This window comes from Chenopodium quinoa, unplaced genomic scaffold, assembly GCF_001683475.1.
Source record: "Chenopodium quinoa cultivar QQ74 unplaced genomic scaffold, ASM168347v1, whole genome shotgun sequence".
Lineage (NCBI taxonomy): Eukaryota > Viridiplantae > Streptophyta > Magnoliopsida > Caryophyllales > Amaranthaceae > Chenopodium > Chenopodium quinoa.
This window is the reverse complement of record NW_018744704.1, coordinates 769,060-785,607: the sequence shown is the minus strand read 5'-3', so window position 1 is coordinate 785,607 and position 16,548 is coordinate 769,060. Positions and strand designations below refer to the sequence as shown.

At 34.6% G+C, this 16,548-nt stretch overlaps 2 protein-coding genes across 5 annotated transcripts; one reads left to right on the top strand and one right to left on the bottom strand.

Moving 5' to 3' along the window:
• Positions 1-3,790: 3,790 nt before the first annotated feature.
• Positions 3,791-5,204, bottom strand: LOC110702868 (chaperone protein dnaJ 8, chloroplastic-like). 2 transcript variants are annotated; one of them, XM_021880614.1, is made up of 3 exons: positions 4,878-5,202; positions 4,356-4,424; positions 3,791-4,235 (listed from the first exon to the last, which is right to left on the bottom strand). In XM_021880614.1, the coding sequence occupies exons 1-3, from the start codon at positions 5,097-5,099 to the stop codon at positions 4,053-4,055; spliced, it is 474 nt and encodes a 157-aa protein (XP_021736306.1). In that variant the 5' UTR covers positions 5,100-5,202; the 3' UTR covers positions 3,791-4,052. The 2 variants fall into 2 exon arrangements, with proteins under 2 accessions (XP_021736306.1, XP_021736307.1); XM_021880615.1 differs by having other exon boundaries at positions 4,096-4,235; positions 4,322-4,424; positions 4,878-5,204.
• A 6,657-nt stretch (positions 5,205-11,861) lies between these two features.
• LOC110702867 (probable protein phosphatase 2C 21) lies at positions 11,862-16,269 on the top strand. Of its 3 annotated transcripts, XM_021880613.1 has the most exons (8): positions 12,360-12,448; positions 12,574-12,623; positions 13,101-13,226; positions 14,366-14,489; positions 14,592-14,668; positions 14,896-14,948; positions 15,694-15,748; positions 15,834-16,269. In XM_021880613.1, exons 2-8 carry the CDS (start codon positions 12,600-12,602, stop codon positions 16,011-16,013), a joined length of 639 nt encoding a protein of 212 aa, XP_021736305.1. In that variant the 5' UTR covers positions 12,360-12,448; positions 12,574-12,599; the 3' UTR covers positions 16,014-16,269. The 3 variants fall into 3 exon arrangements, with proteins under 3 accessions (XP_021736302.1, XP_021736303.1, XP_021736305.1); XM_021880610.1 differs by lacking the exon at positions 12,574-12,623 and having other exon boundaries at positions 11,862-12,448; XM_021880611.1 differs by having other exon boundaries at positions 12,307-12,623.
• The last annotated feature ends 279 nt before the right edge of the window (positions 16,270-16,548 follow it).

The window sequence follows — 16,548 nt, the reverse complement described above, 5'->3', positions numbered from 1 at the left end:
CACAAAGTGCAAGTCATTTCCATGCCATGCTTAGTCAGTTTCCATGGCTTCTTGGGATCTTCAAATGGGTCCTTTCTTCTGTTTTTTCCTTGGTCTTCCTGGCCCCACTTTGATTGGTGGTGGGTCAATGGGAAATTCTTTTAGTGGCCAATGTCTCTCACCTTTAATTGGGGGGATAGAGTTTGCATAAGCTTTTATGTACTCTGATGTTGTATAGGCTGGATCAACAAAATCTTATACATTCTGGTGTTTGAAAAATATTACAGCCACAGCATGACAACAAGGTAGGCTAATCATATCCCACTTCCTACAGGTGCAAGTCCTTACCTTCAAGTCCACTGTCAAAGTGTCCAAGTGGTAATTTACTTGGAACCGAGTTTGTGTAGATGGGAGTACATCACATTTTGCAGCTTCTTCCTTCTTGGCAATCCTAGGGCATAAGGAAGTGGTCCACTTCATCATTTCCTCCCTCTTATTCACTAGTCTCTTCATCAAAGCTGCCCTGATGTCTTCCAACATATAAATCAAGTGCTTTGCCCTAGCATTGATTATGTACCCATTAAATGTCTCAGCCATATTGCTAGTTATAACATCAGCTTCACCTCTGTTTTCAAGAAAGCTCTACAAAACACAGTAGGATTGTATGTAGCAAATGGGTTTACTTTTGTTAACACCTGTAATGCATCATTATAGTCTGCTTGACTATAAGACTTTGCACATGTCCAAAACATTAACTTGAACTCATTTCCCTTGTAGTTTTTATGCAAGTTAGAAAAAATGTGCCTTGTACAATGCCTATGCTCAGCTTTTGGTAGTACCACTGATACCCCCCTTAAGATGGATTGTACTCATAACAATTAACACAAAGGAAAACTACAATTACAAACTGAAACAAAAACAAATAAATTGAGAAATCATAACAGATGCATAACAAGTGCATACCTGGTGTTCATCAGACACAATTACACATCCTGCACCATCCTCAAGTGCAAGGCTTTTCCTTAAGTTCAGGAGGAACCACTCCCAAGATGCACTATTTTCACCTTCCACCACAGCCCAGGCAATGGGATACATCTGGTCATTGCCATCTCTACCTAGTGCTGACATCAACTGCCCCAAGAAAAGTTTTCAGGAAGCATTCATCTATACAGATTATCTTCCTGCATCCTGCTTTCCAACCCTTCCTCAAACCATCAAAGCAGATATAAAGTCTCTGAAAAATTAGGGGCCCTTTGTTGTTTTGTTTGTAAGTCACCAAGTCCACATCAGGACAAAAAGCTTTCAGGGCTCCAAGATACCTACCCAACTTGCCATAGTGCTTTCTCATTGAACCATGCAGCTTCTTGTGAGCATAATACTTCACTTTATATGCAAAACCCTTCTTCACTATCACCCTATAGGCTTTCCTGACAGTCTCAATAATTTCCTTTACAGGCCAATAAGGTCTGGCCTTGAAAACATCCAACAATTGGTCAGCTAATCAGATTTCAGTTGGATGTTCTTCTCCATGTTTCTAATGCAAGTATGCTCATTCATCACTCTCTTAATTACAAATGATCCTCTCCTGGAATCCCAGGATGCATACAACCACAAAGGACAACCCTGACTACACTTTACACCAATCCTCTATTGCCTCCTTTTATTTGCAGCCACTACACACAAGTTCCTGCCTTGATAAATAGCAAACTTAGCCACAGCTTGCTTGAAGTGTTCCCTAGAGGTAAACCTTTGTCCAATTTTCCACTCAAACTTTGAATAATCAGTGTCTCTCCCAACTAGCAGCCCCCTTTTTAGCTCTTCTCTCTTCAGCAATGATGTCCTCATCACTTGGTTTTGGTGTGTGTATCTCATCATCAGTGTCTTCATACTCAGAAACAACATTCCCTTCCCTCACAACTTGTTCCCTCATAACTGACCCCTTTTCCTTTAGGCATTTAGATTACCCTCGGCAGCCTCTACTTGTAGTGTATGTGCTAGTTGAATTATACTACACTTATATCCCTTAACTATATCTCTAGCTACTCTCTGCTCATCATCACTTGTATCTACATCTAAGACTTCGGGTTCCCTCAACTCATCCAGATCTTTTTCCTCAATAGCTTCACCATCAGGCCCAAAACTAGCTTCAAAGATCTGATAGTCAGTTAGCCAATCATCCTTTTTAGTTTCATACTCATTGTAGTCTATATCATGAGCTGCAACATAATCTGGGTCACTTTGTTCACCACTCAAGTTGTGCTTCTCATACTCCTCGCTGTCCCACTCATCCCCACTTAAGTCTGCATCATATAGCAATTGGTCCAAAGGAATGGGGCTCTTAGGTATGGGATCTTCCCAATCATAATCATCAGGAACCTTAGATCTAACAAAGTTATCCTGAGGGTATGAAGTGGTTGCTGGTTTTGTTTGGGTAGTTTGTGTTTAAGTAGGGTTTTCTAGGATAAAAGGGGTGGAAGGGACAAGATTTAAAGCCTCAGAAGAAGCTATCTTTGGTTTTAAGGTTGCTTTTATCTTTTTCTTTTCTGTGGGGACCACTGTGGGGTTTGAATTTTTGGTGTTTTGGGACAGTAAAAGCATGTTGTCTGACACCTCAATAGATTCCTTGGTCAACCTTGAAGACCTTCTTGGAGTCAGTTTTTTGGGTCTAGGGGCCTCAACTGGTTTATACACGAGCTGGGCAATACTTGACCTAGTTTGTGATGTTTTAACGAGGGTCAAAAGTCAGAATCTTTATCATCATGGACAACATACAAGTCAAGGCATCTACTTTGCAAATCTACCTCACCCATTGTTCTGACCTCATTGTCATCATACACGCTCCTCAATCCAGTCTCCAAATCAAGGTCAGGCATCAAATAATACAACTTTAATCCACCACTATAAACACCTCATTTATCAAGTAACTCTTTCAAGTAAAACCAACACAGTTCATCAGGGTCAACAACAAATGTCCTATACAGCCCCCCATAGTACACCCACAAACCATTTTTACCTTTCTTAAACACACCACCATGATAGAATTTTAGACTTACAGTATCCTTATCAATCTGAAATCAAAAAAGGGGTTTATCGCAATTTAGGGTTCATGACAACATTTGTAATGAAAAATGCACAATTCATCAATTAATTCACTTCAATTACCATACACAATCAATTACACATGAACTAACAACAATTTAGTGACTTAAACGACATTACACAAGTTTGGGTTGACGCATTTACATGGAAAACACGAGCGCTTCTATTCTTTTCCCAAATCGCAATTCCACTGCAAAAGCGTCCACCGTCGTTCAATTGTAGCCTGATTTGTCTTGAAAAGTTTAACATTTTAAAACTACTCTTTTTAATCTAATTAAGCAGCCTTGGAAATTGGAGAACAGTTTGTTGAAGAAGAAAGGTTGAAGTGAGAAAAAAGGAGGGAAATAAAAAAGGTTGACCTATTGTTTAGGTAGCCTGTAAAAAGTCTTGTTTTAAGAAGATGGGGGTACAAGGTGATATTGTTTTGGGATTTCAAAAAAGTAGGAATGTTTTGAACAGAAAAGATAAAGGTTGAATTATTAGTTTCCATTTTTCCTAATTTGAATTACAAGATATAAATTAAATAAATACGGAGTATAATTTTATTGACTTAAATAAATTGTCAATCAATAAGATATAAAAAGAAAAATAAAGTAAGAATATATTTATTTTCGAAAAATGGACTTTGGAGGGAAAAAACGACACCAAAAAGCAACTTGTGTTATTTCCGGTGTCTGTTTTAGTATTATGTTATTATTGATGGGAGTTTGAATTAAGCTGAAATGAAATTTTAAATATAAGTCCAAAAAATGTGTAATCCCTGTGAATAAAGGTCTAATTTTAGTTTTGCTTCTTTAGGATGTCAAAGAACTTTCCTTAAGATCCCAATAGGCAATAACCATTCCCTTCCTTTGGAGAGCCAGCAAGAATTTATTTAATTTACAGTAATCACCATTTTCGTTAATCAAAGACGAATATGTACACTTGATCAGATTAATTAATCAACATAACATCTATTTCTAGAAAAAATTAAATTAAATATAAGGATTAACATGAGAAGAATAATCTCTAATTCCAGCACCTTCCCAACCCATCCACTCCTCCCATAATTCCCATTCTGAATCATTGTCTGTTCCTCTAAATCCTTCATCTGGATCATAATATGCTTCCACTGCTTCTTCCTCTTTCGTTTCGCCTCGAAAATTATTCATTACCATCTACATTAACACCAAATTCAAAGTCAGCTTCAAGATGATTGTGTTGTGAATTTTTCAATATTTGAAAATTGAATTAAAAATATTACCAGTAGTAGAAAGAAAGGAATCAGTATTGCTTACATCATAAGCTTCGTTGATTTGGTGAAAATTGATTGTGCAATTATCTCCTCTGCATACATCTGGATGATACTGTAAACACCACATTTTACAAATCCAGTTAGATTTACCATACAAACACTTCAAATTCCACAAAAATCAATATGATCAACAAATTACTGCTGAAATGTCTTAAATTAGATCCAAATTGATGAAATTTCACAAAATCAGAATTCTCCCATAAGATACAGTAAACAATAAAACCAAAACCAAATTTCACAAAACTTTACAGTTAAAAAAATAAATAAATAAAATCAATGGCAAAAAAAAAACCTCAATTTAAAGCAAAAATCGCACCACAAAAAAAAAAAAAAGAGAAAAAACTTGGCAGAAAAGATAATACAGTTGAAATGGCTCAGATTAGACGAAAACCGATTAATTTTCACAATATACCTATCAACAAATCTATAATAAGTTAACAATAAAATAAAATTTCAAATTTTTTAAGAAAAATCAGAGTAAAGCATAGAAATAAAAGGACATTACCTGCAAAGCAAGGCGTCGGAAAGCCTTCTTAACCTCAGATTCAGACGCTCCGCGATGAACGCTAAGAGTCTGGTAAGGATCAGCGTAAGTAGTAGCAACCGAAGCAGAAACAAACGCAACACGATTTCTGCTCGTTTTGTTCTTCCTCTTCTTCATTAATGGAGAAAAAGATGAAATCGAAGAAGATGAACCTTTCATCGCCGAACTCACTGTTGCCGCCATTAACACAAATCGAATTAAGATAATATTTGCAAAATAGATAATTTCGGATAAATTTGAGAAAAAAGGGATTTGGATAAATTGAATAATTGTGGGAAGAAAAAGGGTTGGTAAAGTGGTATATATAGAGAAAAAAAGGGGAACAAGGATGACGTGTAAAGACGTGGATTGTGGAAAAAAGACTGAGTCTCTCTCGTGGTGCTAGATAAGGATCTGCCAATGATCTTATCCGTGTAATAAATTACTCTTTTTTTTTTTTTTTTTTGTTAGCTCGTTTTGATTTTATTATTTTGGATTATAATATTTGATAATGATCTGTTTTGAACGTGTCAGTCTACCGCGGATGACATAATGCCACGTGTTTGAAAGTTGAAGGTTAAATTGTTTGGATAGGGTACTTTTTTGCATTATTAGTTTTATCAACTTCCTAGAGTGGTATTGTCGGTTTGGAAGTTGGAATGAGCCCAATGTTTTGGGCAAAACTGGTTTTTCTTCCCGTATACAAATATGCAAGGAGCTGTGTACAGTTTACTGTGTAGTGTGTGCACAGCAATATATTTAGGATAAGGATTTTTTTTTTTTTTTTACAAAGGTCTACACATAAAAGAAAAAACACAAACTAAAAACGAAAGCAAAGAAGCTGACGACGACGAGCCGAAGTAGCTAGATTATGACGACGACTGACGAGTATTGTGTGAGATAGGAGTCTAGGACATAGGAGCGGTATGGTAAATACATATCAAAATTTGGCAAACAATTTAGGACAAGTTAACATTCCACAAAATGAACGGGACATAGGACATAGGAGTGGTATGGTAAATACATATCAGAAAGTATTGTGTGAGACTGGACCTAGTGTATCAAGTAGTAATAATACTTCCTCTGTTCTATTAATATTACAACAAGTATGAAATTACGCATCTCAAATCACATTTTATATGCTAAATATCTATAATTGTGTAGAGTAAAAATTATAAAAAGTTGATACTGTGAGAGTATTTTATGAGACGAATCCAACAAGATCCCACATGATTATATTTTGCTTAATGTATAAATCATATTATATGGTCAAACAAGAGTGATGAATAGTGCAAAAAGTCCATTGTTGCAATATTAATAGAACGGAGGAAATATCATATTTTGACATTGTAATATTTTATTGGAAAATTTGGTTTTAATAATCTCAACTTTGTTAGATTTTCTTTTAATAATCTCAATTTTGGATTATTTTGGAATAATCTCAACTTTGGGGTCATTTTCTTTCTTCAATCCCTAACTAGTCAATAAAAGTCAATGACTTGTTATAACTTACATGAGGACGTAATTGGTTCAAATAATTTTTTAAAAAACATTAAAAAAATTAAAAATAAAATAAAATAAACAGAAAAAACAAGTCCACCCTCCACCCCACCGGAAAACATTTCCCCATCCCCAACCCCTCCCTCCCCCCCCCCCCCCACCAGAACGAAACATCCCACCTCGCCGCCCGACCCTCTACCCCAGCCAGTTGACCGAAACAAACTCCCTCCTCAGCCCCACCCACAAAACCGCCCATAACCCAAACCCTCGCCCTTGAAACCACCCTAAATCCCCTCCTTGAAACCCTCCCCCACCCGAAACCCTTCCTCCACCCCTCAAAAATCAAACCCTAGCACAACGCCGGTGTATTAGTGCGTGGTTGAGGACCACTCGGTATTTTGATGTGTGAGGAAGGTACGACTGTTGTGAGTTGTTGTTTGAGGGGTTGCTTGCAATGTGGGTGTTGGTGAAGATGGGTATTTTGTTGTCATTAGGATTGAAGGAAGAAAACAACCCTAAAGTTGGGATTATTTAAGAATAATGTAAAGTTGGGATTATTAAAAAAAATCAAGCAAAGTTGGAATCATCTAAACCAATTTTTCCTATTATATTTCATTATTTTTGTATCAGATTTAACATCAGACCATTTAATATCATATTTTGACATTTTATATTAGATTTTGAAATTGGTATATCATATTTTGATTATTTTAAGTCAGATTTTGACATTTTAAAATTAGATTTTAACATTTTTATATTAGATTTTGACATTCTAATATCAAATTTTGATATTCTAATATTAGATTTTGACATTTTTTTTATCATATTTTGATATTTTTTACTACCTCCGTTTCATATTAGTTGCAACTTTGGGGTATTATTTGTGAGATATAAAATATTCCAAAGTTACAGCTAATATGAAATGAAGGTGGTATATCAAATTTTAATACCTAATACCAACCCTTTTAACACCTAATTTAAACCCTTTGATGCCTAATTTCAACTTGTTATTCTCTGATATAAACCATTCCATTAACTTACCTTTTCTTTTCTTATGTTTTATCATCAACTGACCCTTTTCTTATCTTATGTTTTAATTTCAAGGGTTTTCAATCAACAACTTGCCCCCAATTTTAACCCCCAAATCATTTAAAAATCATCAATTAATCATAAAATCTTTTCATAATATCATTCAATTTACTCATATAATCCCTCAAATCAATTTCATCCAATTTCTTAGAACCTAAATAATGTCGACAAGTCAATCGAGAGCGGTGTTAGAAGGCGATTTAGAGATAGTTGCAGTAGAAGATAAGTCGTCATGTAGATCCCAACCACCCAAAAGCCAACATAAGCAACTACAATTTCTTCTTTAAGTAAAGCATTACCTCAAATCAATGGAGGTATGAAGAGGAACCATCACTAACACGAGTTATGGTGCGAGGGAGAAGGGAAAAGAGGAGTTGGGCGGTTATTGTTGATGCTTGTGTGGAGAGTGAGAAAGTTTCATTAACGGAGGGATAGGAAGATTATTCGTGAGAAAAGCAAAGGCATGATGGTGAAGTTTCGGGTTGTGAAATAAATTTGTATCAAGGGGGTTCGACTCACCACCGTGAGTCTGAATCACCCAATACTTTACGAATACATATTGATTCCTGCCTAAGAAAAGGGAAGAAAGAGAAAACTTTGCACATAATAACGATGAAACTATCATGGCATCATAATTTCATGAAAAATAATAACTCATTAGCATCTAGTTTCTTAAAGATTTTAACTATCATTTTATGGCTTAGGTAGGTGGTCATCTTCTTGTTCGAAGTGTTTTTTGGGTGACATTGGAGTTAATGGAAAAAAAATTTGCTTAATTACTATAATAGAATATAAAATGATCTTAATTCACATGATTGTAGAGTGAAATTTATTGTCAACCACTTGTGGAATTTGATATAGCTGATGAACTAGGTTATGGCAATGAATTGTAATTTGATCAAAGAATTTGAATGATATGATCGGTAGAAGTAACAAAATATGTATGAGCGATTTTGAAAGATAGGCATTGTTTTAGAATTTTATGCTCTTTGGTGGGGGATATTGACTTGAAATATACAAAGAATATAAATTTTGAGGAAATGGTTGCAATATTTGTGGACATTATTGCCTACAATGACAAAATTCAAGAAATAAAGTTTGACTTCCAACAATCTCAAAAGACAATAAGTAACTACTTTCATAATATTTTAAAAGCAATTTTAAAGCTTTAGAGAATCGACTTTCGTCGCCATACTTAGAGCATCTCCAATGGTGTATTTTAAGGACACGCTTGCAAATCTGAAAAATATTAAAATTTTTGCTTGACCATTTGAGCACTATTGAAATACCTGCTCTCTGAGTTAAGCAACATTGCTTGGAAAATTTAAGCAAATAAAAATTAATTTCATAAAATGGGGCATGGGGTACATGTTTGGTTTTGTATCAAACATGAGGTACAAATGCTATACAAGATAAGAGCAACATCATTTTTAAACTTTTTCTAAAATATATATATATATATATATATATATATATATATATATATATTATATTCAACCTTATCAATTGACTCATAGCTAAGATGTTGAGGTGTTAATCCTAGATTCCTAGAGTAAGTATACTATTGTAAAGAACCCAAATGTGTTGTACATATCATATGTTTTATTTTTATTTGATATTTAAATTTAAATTTATTTGATTATTTCATATAATAACAAACTAGATTTTTTCAACATAGGATTTTACCAAAACTTTAGCTAACGTAAAGTATTTATGTAACCGTATTTAGCTTTGAGTTATCTATAACTTATGAGCTAATGCATCTATAAATAACATTCTTAAACTTAAGAATACATCTAGTATATATATTATTTCATAGCAATATAATCTATAAATACTTTTATATCTATGGTTAATTCCTCGTAAAAAAATTAGGTGGATGGTACGGATCGGATAATCCATACAGTCAATACTCGGTATATTGGTGATGTGGGAAATTCATAAAACGCTGAAAATTACACCTCCAAAAAATCATACCCTCAAACACACTACCACTCCTGCTGCTTACCCCAATACTACAATGCCTAATTTGCATGACACTATATCAAGCAACTATCTTCAACCTCCACTTTCGAGTTAATTCTATGTGGTTCATGATGCTACAAGAAGAGAAAGTATAGGGGCCTCTAGCATATATGCACCATGAATCTTCACTTAAAGGTCACAAATGGAGTCTGACACTCCTCAAAGTAATAACATACAAGAGGTAATAAATGCACAAGCTACTAGTAGTCGACTGATAAGCTTTCATGGACCCAATACATGGATGAAGATTTATGCATGAGTAAGTTAGATTTCACAACTGATAATCAAAGGCACCAATCAAGTAAGGCAGATTATTGAAAAATATTGTAGACTATTATAACGAGTGAAAAAGGGAAGACCCTTTAATAATCATAGAGCAAGCTATAAATCATTGGTATAATATGAATCATGATTTTAGCAAGTTCAACGTGTGTTATGTTTAGGTTAAAAGTGCTCACCCAAATGGCAATGACGATGACCAAATAATTAGTAATGCCCAAAAGCTTTTTACTAGCCAAAGTGAAAACAAGAGAAGAAAATTATTTCCATATCTTCATTCTTGGAATATTCTTCGAAATGCCCCAAAGGGGAAGGATTATGTTTCTTCACATAGTAGTTTTACAAAAAGAACAAAGACTTCTACTCCCGAGGATTACACTACCTCTTCTCTTAAAAGTAAAAACCACCGCAACCAACGTTACAACACCATAATTGTCTTAAAAGTGACAAAAAAAAAATAAAAAATCAGTAGCAAATCTAAGAAAGTTAGTTCAAATTTTGAAGGAGCAAAAGCAAAGAAGTTAGTTCTAAATCTAAGGGGGAAAAAAATCAAAGAATTAACAACCTCACCATCCACTTCACGACCAACAATTACACTTCTAGATGATGAACAATCACCTACAAAATGGTGAAGTTGTATGAGTGGGTGGCGGTGATTTGGAGATTTCGAGGAGGATGGTGGTAATTTTGAGAAAATATTTTTAGTTGCCATGGAGTAGTAGATCTCAAGGTGTCGAGGAGGTGAGTGGGTGGGGTTTAAGGATTCCAGATGTGGTAGTAGTGGTGTCGGTAAAAATGATGACGATGTCAGTAAAAGTGGTTTGGGGCATCAACGGTGTCGGTTAGAGTGGTGGGGGCATTGATGGTGCCGGTGAGATTGGTGGCCTTGGTGGGGGTGTCGGTGGGGAGTGGTGGGTATAGTGGGGAGGTGGTGGGGATGTTGGTAAAGTTAGTGAAGGTGGGGTGGTAGGTGGTCATGTATTTGGTGGTTGAACTTTGAATATGGGGTAAGGAGAGGTTAAAGGGAGAGAAATATAAGTAACATCAAAAGGGGAATGGGTAATAGATCAAAATTAAGATTGGAATTAGACCTGGTCATTGGGCGGGTCACGTTGGTGCGGGTCGGGTCAAAGATGGAGTGCGCACCCCATTTATATAAGCTTTTACTTTCTCTCTATCGGGAAGCTACTGCAATGTTGTAACAATGGAGTCCGTTGTGATTCCGACACTTGCTCCGGGATACTACTCATTATGCGAGTTTGACGCCTCAACCTAAGGGTGTCGCGCGTCGTGTCGAGTCGACACGCGATACTTTGGGTTGAGGAGAGTGTCGGGGTAACACAGGTCATAAGTAACTTGGTATCAATAATATAAGATTACCAAAGATAATAAGTTTTTTTATCATCAAAGATAAAGATAAAAAATAAAGTGTTAGGCCCTTATTACTTCACCTTTTTTTTGTTGAACCGAAATTTACTGTACTTAAATTATTTTTGCTTAACTAAAATTATTTTTACTGATTCTTTGTTATATTTCCTTAAAGTTACTAATTTATACCTTGTTCACTTCTCTTTATTTTTGTCGAATTGAAATTATTTTTACTGAATTTAAATTATTTTTACCGAACTAAAATTAATTTTATTGAACTGAAATTATTTTAGCCGAATCTATGTTATATTTCTTTTTTAAAGTTATTGATTTTTACTCACTAAAATATTTTTACTGAACTATTTTATTTTTACTGTATTGGACTTATTTTTGCCGGAGTGAAATTATTTATACTTAATATTATTTTTGTAAGTTGAAGTGAATAGGTCCGTATACTTAAGTAGCTGAAATTTTTTGTAGTGAACTATACTTTTTTTTTGCTGAAATGAAATTATTTTTACTTAACTGAAATTAAATTCTATTTCATACTATTTTTGTAAGGTGAAGTAAACAAGACCTTACCAAAGAGAATTTCCTAAATACTTATGTGTTATTTTAATTTTGTAATGTTTTGCACTGTTTACACTATTCATACACAAATATTGTGATTTAATTACATGGAAAAATATAGTCATATGGGGTCGTATTAGATTTGACTCGGTATATACAAAAGTCACCTTTTATAATTTTACTGTTATATAATAAAGATCATGTCTTGTTGCAATATTGAATAAGAGGAGGGAGTTACTCCTCTCTTTTTTATTTATTTTTATTTTATTCAGTTTCATCTTAGACCATTCTTATTTATTCCACTCACTTTTTTTTATTCAAAATTTAGCCTATCCCTTTTACCATCTTACCCGTATAACCCCACAATAGTATTCTCACTCTCTCTTACTTTGTTCACCTTTTTCTTACACAAACCCACCTTTTTACATTCTCTCTCTTACTTTACCCTACTTTATCTTTCATTCTCGTATTGTTCAATATTTTCTTAAATTGCGTACAATGTAGAACATAAAAGAACAACAGGGGGAGGTTTGATACAAACAAATCCAGCTCATTTTTTGTGTCTATTTACTCATCTTTGCAGAATGGATGAAATGATTCGTACAAACAAAAAATGGAGAGAATTAATTTGGGATGATAGAGAAAAAGATGATGGGATTGATGATGAATTGTTTCTCATGAGTGGTGAAAATGAGGCTGAAACTGATGCAGTTTCAAATGAGGTAAGTACATTGTTTCGGACAAACTAGAACATGGTCTTTTTTCTATCAGATTTAACTTGACCAAATTATGATGCTATGAGTTGGCACGTAATTTTGCTTGTCGACTGTTGCTTATTGGTTGATAGCTTTTCTGCGGCTAGTAAAACTTTAGATGCCATCGATGTTTCTTATAAAGGTAAAGCTTGCTTCTCTGTGATGATCACCAACTATTTGTTTTAATTAGTTATTTCTTTCAAGCTTATCCTGAAAACCTTTTTGAAGAACCTTCGTTGATCATGCTGCTGACCTGTTTTAGATATTGTTATACTCACTCTGTCCCTATTTTTTTGCCCCATTTGTCTGTGCACGGTCTCCAAGACGTGTATTAAAATGTCTATATCTTTATTTTCATACACGTAAAAATTATAAAAACGTGATATTAGTAAAATATACAATGAAACGAATCTAACAGGACCACTCATGACTAAATTATCTTTTATAGATTAACGGTAATTTATGGTCAAAGTTTTCAAAGTTTGACCCAAAAATGACAATGGGGCAAAAATAAAGGGACGGAGGGAGTATCTCTCAAGTTACGACCTCATCTATTTGCCAAATTTTATGAATATGATTTTGGTTCTTTGACTCCCATTTTTACTGATACACCAACCAGGAGTCTGATTCTGATTTGGAGGAACCAACATCTGGTTGCACGGCATGTGCTTTGATAATTCAAGATGACAAGTTAGTCGTTGCTAATGCTGGTGACTCTCGTTGTGTGATGTCCAAGTGTGGTCAAGTAATCCTCTCTCTTCCCCTCCCCTTCCTCTTTCAATCCCTTCTCCTCTTTACCCCACACCCCAGTGTAGCAATAAAAAGAAGAGTAAATATGTTTCTTTTCAATGCATGCTGTATTTGCGATAAAAAAAAAAAAAAAAAAACCTCATTGTTGATAAGCCTGGTTATTGAGCAGGTTGCTAGAAGGGTAAGTCAGAAGATCACCATTCAAAATTGTTAGTGGGTCAAGATATGGTCTGGGTCTGGGTCTATGCCAATTGTAAAAAGGTCATTAGTGGGTCACCTAACTGATGAAGAATTGTTTACTTTGATAAGAAAAATATAATGTAGTCATGGTTAAAAACTCTATTTATGTATTAGCATATACGAAGTATCAATTAAATTTACTTGCAGTATGATTAATACCAGAAATCTGAACTTGAGTGGTGTTTAGTAAATTCTAGTGACTACTTTAGGTTCCATTTTATAACAAAGAAGATGGTTAAACCCATATATTTCTCTCAAGGAAGGTGAAGAAAGGGGAGAGATAAACCAAAGGCAGACTAAGGAACTGCTTCTATATGGCGAGCTTAAAATTAGGTCATCCAATAATCAAGTAGATGGAATCCAATATTACCTCATAACTGTCTCAAGTGAATCGCCTAAGGAAATTTTTAAGCACAGAGGAAAGAGAGAGTACTGTGAAGAGGCACAAATGTATGCTACCACAAAAGAGAGAGGAGAGAGAAGTAAAGAGTGTCTTCGACCCTATTTGAGTTTATTGGCATGGCCACCACAATATTTAATATTAATGGGTTGTCACTAAAACCCTATAATGACCCTATTTTGCCTCTATTTAACAAAGAGTAGAAGGGTGAAAGCCCTTAATATGTGGCCTGTGCCCGGCCCGTTTTCTATTTGACAACCCTGTCCTTGTTGACAAAGCATTTATCTTTTCAGGGAAAAGATTGGGGAAATGACAGGGTATACTAGGTTCATTGCTTAAATTTCTCGCATATTTGAGAAATGATTGATGCTTCTTGTTATTCATTTTTTAAATAGGAATGTCCCATCACTACTTATATGCTCCACTAAGGATGTAAGATAATTATCCCAGTAACTAGTTTTTCCTGCATCTACGATGCTGATATTTTTGTACAGGCTTATGAATTATCCAAGGATCACAAACCTGAACTTGAGGCTGAGCAAGATAGAATCCTGAAAGCTGGTGGTTTTATCCATGGTGGACGGATAAATGGATCCTTAAACTTGACAAGAGCAATTGGTGATATACCTGTTGGAGCTATTTGTCCATTAGAAAGCTGTCAGTGTTTTTGTTGCTTTCCTCGCCTCTTGGGGCATTCAAAGTAAAACCTATTGTGTGCAGGAGACATGGAATTCAAGCGTAATGATGTATTGCCAGCCGAAGAGCAAATAGTTACTGCAAATCCTGACGTAAACACTGTATGTACGATGTTGCATGGACACATCTAATAGATCGTAAATAATATAGATGTTGCATATAGTTTTGTAGCAAAGTAATCTAGAGTTCTTCTGTCAAGAACTGTTGTCATGGACAAGTTTCTATTGCAACAGTGGGTTTGTGGCTCGCTTCTTGTGACCAGTTATGTTTCACCTACTGTAAAATGACAATTTATCACACTTACGTAATCATTATTATGCCTCTTCAGGTTGATCTTTCAGAAGATATAGAGTTCATTGTGCTCGCATGTGATGGAATTTGGTATGCCTTTTGCTTGATCTATTGCAGAACTTAACGATCACTTTTTGCAGAAGTTGGCATTGTTGGTTATTCTATTAGTTCATTGAACTTTATGTGTTCTTGTTTAGATAAATTTGAAAAGTTACCCATGCACATGAAATACTTAACGTGATATTTTGTTCATTGCTCAGTTAATAGGATTTTTTTTTTTTTGAATTATTTTGATCCTACAGTAGCCAACAATTGTGAGTAGCTTACAATTAAAGAGTTTATTGTGCTCACACGTTATGGAATTTGGTATTTCTTGTAGACTTTAACAATTACTCTTTGCTAAAGTTGGAATTCTTGGTTCTATTAGTTGATTCAACGTTATATATTTTGATAATTTTTTAAAGTTACCCATGCAAATGAAATGCTAAAATGCCATATTTTGTTTAGTGCTCAGTTCATAGATTTTTTTTTTAAATAGTTTACCTGAAGTAGCCAACAAACAGGGTAGCTTACTATCTCCTATATTTCTATCTTCTTGGATGCACATACATATGGTGTATATTTTGTCAAATGTCTATGTGGATAAACCAGTTTGTAGCAAAATTTTTCTGTAAAACAGCAACAATGATGACAATGATCACATTGAATGATATCATGGATAAAACTATATTTATTTTTCCTAGTTTGTTATTTCATGGTTTTGCTGCTGCTTCTCTCTCTCCCTTTTTTTTTTTTTTTTTTTAAATAATGATTTATGTCTTATTTTATTGCTCAGGGACTGCATGTCAAGCCAAGAAGTAGTAGACTTTGTACATCAACAATTGAAATCGGTAACTCTTAATTTGCTCTCAGGTAGACTTTGCAATAATGTCCGTCTTGTTCAGTATTTAACTGCAAGTGCTTTGTACTCTGCAGCAAACTAAACTTTCTGTCATAAGTGAACGGGTACTGGACAAATGCTTGGCACCTTCTGTTGGTGCTGAAGGTTGTGATAATATGTCCATTATTTTGGTTCAGTTGAAGAAATCTGCAACCTCCAGTTCCGGTGCTGAGACTGAACATCCTTTTGATGAAAAGTTACATGTAAAAAGTTGATTTTTTTTTTTTTTTTAATTTTTTATAAAATGATATACCAGATTTTCTTTTCCATTGACGATGTACTCTGTACATAAAAGGATAGTGTTTGCTTATTTGTTCATGTTTTTGGTGTCAAACAAATTGTGGAAGGGTTGCTAATTGAAGATGTAGTATAAGCAAAAAGACCGTTCACATCTCAGGTGAGCTCACTCAGTTGAAATAGCTTGATACAATGTTACAATGACAGTACATCCAACTACGCGTATTTTGTTCATTTGATTTTCGTTCTTTTTGAAATGGGATATGGGTTTTGTGACAATATAGTTCGAAGTTATTTTCTTTTGACATTTTTCTGAAGAAACATACACAATTATTAATGGTTTCGCTCTCATAAGGGAATGTTTCATACAATGGTTACGGTTTCCTATCTCTAAAAAACCAAAAACCGAAAGTACCAAAAACAAAACACAAAAGGAAAAAACTACATATGAAATGAAAAGTAAATGCAATAGAGAAAATCAAGCCTTCTCCTTAGGGATTGCAATGGATTGGA

Excerpts from the sequence above, each read along its gene's own strand:
- LOC110702868 (XM_021880614.1), bottom strand. The coding sequence starts at position 5,099 with ATGGCGGCAACAGTGAGTTCGGCGATGAAAGGTTCATCTTCTTCGATT. Across the intron at positions 4,425-4,877 it reads TCCGACGCCTTGCTTTGCAG|TATCATCCAGATGTATGCAG; the intron begins GTAATGTCCTTT and ends TGGTGTTTACAG. Across the intron at positions 4,236-4,355 it reads AAATCAACGAAGCTTATGAT|ATGGTAATGAATAATTTTCG; the intron begins GTAAGCAATACT and ends GTGTTAATGTAG.
- LOC110702867 (XM_021880610.1), top strand. The coding sequence starts at position 12,311 with ATGGATGAAATGATTCGTACAAACAAAAAATGGAGAGAATTAATTTGG. Across the intron at positions 13,227-14,365 it reads TGATGTCCAAGTGTGGTCAA|GCTTATGAATTATCCAAGGA; the intron begins GTAATCCTCTCT and ends ATTTTTGTACAG. Across the intron at positions 14,490-14,591 it reads AAACTTGACAAGAGCAATTG|GAGACATGGAATTCAAGCGT; the intron begins GTGATATACCTG and ends TATTGTGTGCAG.